The sequence below is a fragment of the Tenrec ecaudatus genome, chromosome 13 (genome assembly GCF_050624435.1).
Source record: "Tenrec ecaudatus isolate mTenEca1 chromosome 13, mTenEca1.hap1, whole genome shotgun sequence".
Classification (NCBI taxonomy): domain Eukaryota; kingdom Metazoa; phylum Chordata; class Mammalia; order Afrosoricida; family Tenrecidae; genus Tenrec; species Tenrec ecaudatus.
The window spans coordinates 62,325,140-62,328,834 of NC_134542.1; the positions used below are offsets into that span (position 1 = coordinate 62,325,140).

The following is a 3,695-nucleotide window of genomic DNA, read 5'->3' on the forward strand; positions in this document are numbered from 1 at the left end:
AGAGGGGGGAAATGGATTCTTAAATCAGTTGCATTGGGGTAACCAGATAACATAAGTAAAAAGATAAAATTAGATGCATTCTTCCCACCACACACTAGATTAATTTCCAAGTAAATACGAGATTTTAAGTACAACATAGATTAAGCCATATAAGTGCTAAAGGGAAACGAAAGAATCCCTCCACAACTTGGAAGTGGAAAAATTTGATAATCTGTTCATTCCATTGTTCCACAAATTTTATCAAGCCCCCTTCTACACATTTGTAAAAACATTTACATGGCAAAAAAATGCCATCAGCTAGTAAAAATTAAAAATGGAAAAATAGCACCTTAAGAGTCATAGCAGGTTAATAATGTTAAATATACAAATATCTAAATTAAATAGATATCTAAAAAGAAAATGTCCATTAACCTGATAGACAAATGAGCTAGCAAAAGAAAGGCAAATTACCTTTCACCACATGTAAAGGTGTCCAAACTCACAGTCAGACAAATAAAAATGAAAAGTACAATCAGAGAAGGCACCCTTGCTTCTAACTGCAATAAATTAGCTGGTACCAGACTTGCCCTCCCCCTGAAACAACCAGAAAAAGACATATAAAACCCCTGTTTTCAGACACTAGACAACAAGCAGCACATTCGTGGGGACAGGGAAAGGAAGGAAGCAGAGACTTCACCACAGCACAGACCCAGTATTTTGCTTGGAGGCACTTAGCTGACAATACTACCAGGAGGAGGAAGCTGAGCAGAGCAGAGTGACCTCGCCGGGTGGAGACAAAGATTGGTGTTCAGGGAGGTTATGGCAGCAAGAATGTGTGGTACTTTGTGCTATAAAGAAGAGACTTTGCCCTTTCCGGCGCTGACGACCGCTCGGTGATCATGCCTCTCGCAAAGGATCTCCTTCACCCCTCTCCCGAAAAGGAGAAGAGAAAACACAAGAAGAAGCGCCTGGTGCAGAGCCCCAATTCCTACTTCATGGATGTCAAATGCCCAGGCTGCTATAAAATCACCACGGTCTTCAGCCATGCACAAACAGTAGTTTTGTGTGTTGCCTGCTCTACTGTCCTCTGTCATCCTGCAGGAGGAAAAGCAAGGCTCACAGAAGGATGCTCCTTCAGACGGAAGCAGCACTAAAAGGCCCTGAGTCGAGATGAGTGGGAAGCCATTCTAATAAACCCATTTTGGATACAAAAAAAAGAGAGACTTTGGTAGAAAGAAGAGGCTTTTTGGAGTCTTGGGACATATTCTAAGCCTTAGGACCTAAGGTGTACGTGAGGCAACAGGAAACTACACTAAACAATTGCCAGAGCTCCACAAAGATTAGGAAATTTAAATCCTTGACAATCACAGCTGAGTGAGCTTATTGAACCGTCACGCTATTCATTAAGATCCCAAAGAATCAGAGCTTAAGAGTAAATCATGTGGGCTTCATTGCTTCCCTGCTAGATGGCCACCTGCTTAACTTCAAACCTTTAAGAGCCCAGACGCTATATCTTTTAATAGCCAGGCACCATCTGCTTTCTTCACCACCTTTGCTTATGCACCCATTTGTAATTCAGCAATCGTATCAGGAAGATGAGCATCACAGAATGCCAAGTTATTAGAACCAAGTGTTCTTGTGTTGAGGGAGGACTTGAGTAGAGGCCCAAAGTTTGTCTGCTACCTTAATACTTAACATATAACTAACTATATGTACATAGACCTATATCGCTATCATTATATATTAATATGTTTACATATGTACATGCCTATATTTATACCTCTATAGATGTCTTTTGCCTCCTAGCTCTTTCCTTTATTTCCTTTTACTTTCCCCCTGTCCCATGATCATGTTTGGCCTTCATTTGGCTCTCAGTCATTCCTCTCGGCTACATTGCACTTGATCAAATCCCACCAGGAATTCTACCACTTCTCACCACCAGTTTTAGATTTCTTGCTGTCCCCTTGTCCCTGAGTTTGTTGACTCCTCTCTCCCTTTCCCCACCTCCTCCTCTCCCATGCCTTCCCCACCCTCCCACCCCCACCCATAATCATCGGTTCCATTGTTTTCTCCTTGGGATTGTTTATCCTGCCTATCTTATATGGATAAGCATAATGAAAAAAGAAAAAAACCCTGTATGTTCCCAGATTGTCTGCTGACCCTTATGAGTCATACCAGTCTTTGTGATCATGAGGTGACAACGGGATCAGATATCAGGCATCAGAATATGCAAAACAAAAAATCATATTGATGCAAAGGAAGGGAATCAGAGTAAAGACGCAAAGCCCATTTGTAGACAATTGGACATCCCCTCACAGAAGGGCCACAAGGAAGGGATGAGTCAGCCAGGGTGTAGTATAGCACCAATGAAACACACAACAGTCCTCTAATTCTTTAATGCACTCTCCTCCTGCCCCCTGCCCTCCAGTATCATGACCCCAGGTCTACCTTACAAAACCTGCTAGACCGGAGCATGCACATTAGTACAGATAAGAGCTCTCAACGCATGGAATACAGGACAAATAACCACCACCACCACCCCAGGAACAGAAAGCAATACCATGACGGTAGGAGGAAGATGGGGGTAAAAGGGGGAAACCGATCTCAGCAAATTATGTATAACAGCACTGGGGGCACACAACAGAAACATGGTTGATGAGAGACAGCGGACGGTGTAAGATATGAAAATAACAATAATCTATAATTTACCAAGGGTACACTGGGAGGGAAGTGTGGGGCGGTGGAGAGGGGGAAAGGGGAACTGATACCAAGGGCTCAAGTAAGAAGAAAATGTTTTGAAAATGATGATGGCAACTACGTGCAAATGTGCTTGATACAATTACTGTATGGATTATTATAAGAGCTGTAAGAGCCCCCAATAAAATATATTTTTTAAAAGAGTAAATCAAAACTAGCCATAGGGAACAGTCTATTCTACAACTACCCTAAGAAAGTTTAAAAGGTAGACCCAAAAGAATTGAGCTGGCAGTACAACAGTTACAGATACACTGAATATCTGAATCTACAGATACTGGCCCGGATTCCAACATCATTCCTTAACAAGACCCAAAAACGAATCACCATCCTGATGTGGAAAGGAAAGAGACCCCTCTAAGAAGAACACAGCAGGAGCCCTCGCATGGCCCCGTCTCAAAACGTCCCAAGAAGGAACACTGTGACATCAAATGATTTCACCAAAAGAGAAGCCACAGACGGGGGGAAATTTCCAGCAATGACATATAGGCGAAGGAACTAATCTCTAAAATGTATTAACAACAAAAAGACAAATCATCCGATTTTAAAATGGGTAGAGGACATGAACAAACCGTTCCCCAAAGAAGACATTCAGGAGGCCACCAAACATGAAGATGAGCTTGCAATCACTAGCGAGACCTAAGAGCTAAAGAGCCACTTCCATGGAGTGGATGTAATTCATAGACCTCCGTGAACATTAGAGACGTGAATCAAAGCAATAGTGAGATTTATCACACGCTGGCATTGATCTCAAAGTCTTTAAAAAGCAGAAAACAACACATGCTAGAGAGCGTGTGTGGAGATTGGAACCCTCGTCCCTGCTGCTGGGAGTGTATCATGGCGCAGGCACCGTGGAGAACAGCCTGAAATAAAACACCATGGGATCCAGCCGTCATAATACGTGGTTCATATCCAAGAGAAATAAGAGCCATCATATGAATAGATACATGAACACCATGTTC

The 3,695-nt window shown here is 42.5% G+C and overlaps 1 protein-coding gene across 1 annotated transcript; it reads left to right on the plus strand.

Annotated features, from left to right (window-relative positions):
* The first annotated feature begins 866 nt into the window (after nucleotides 1-866).
* Nucleotides 867-1,169, plus strand: LOC142424293 (small ribosomal subunit protein eS27-like). Its single transcript, XM_075529431.1, has one exon. The coding sequence runs from the start codon at nucleotides 879-881 to the stop codon at nucleotides 1,131-1,133; it is 255 nt and encodes an 84-aa protein (XP_075385546.1). The 5' UTR covers nucleotides 867-878; the 3' UTR covers nucleotides 1,134-1,169.
* Nucleotides 1,170-3,695: the final 2,526 nt, after the last annotated feature.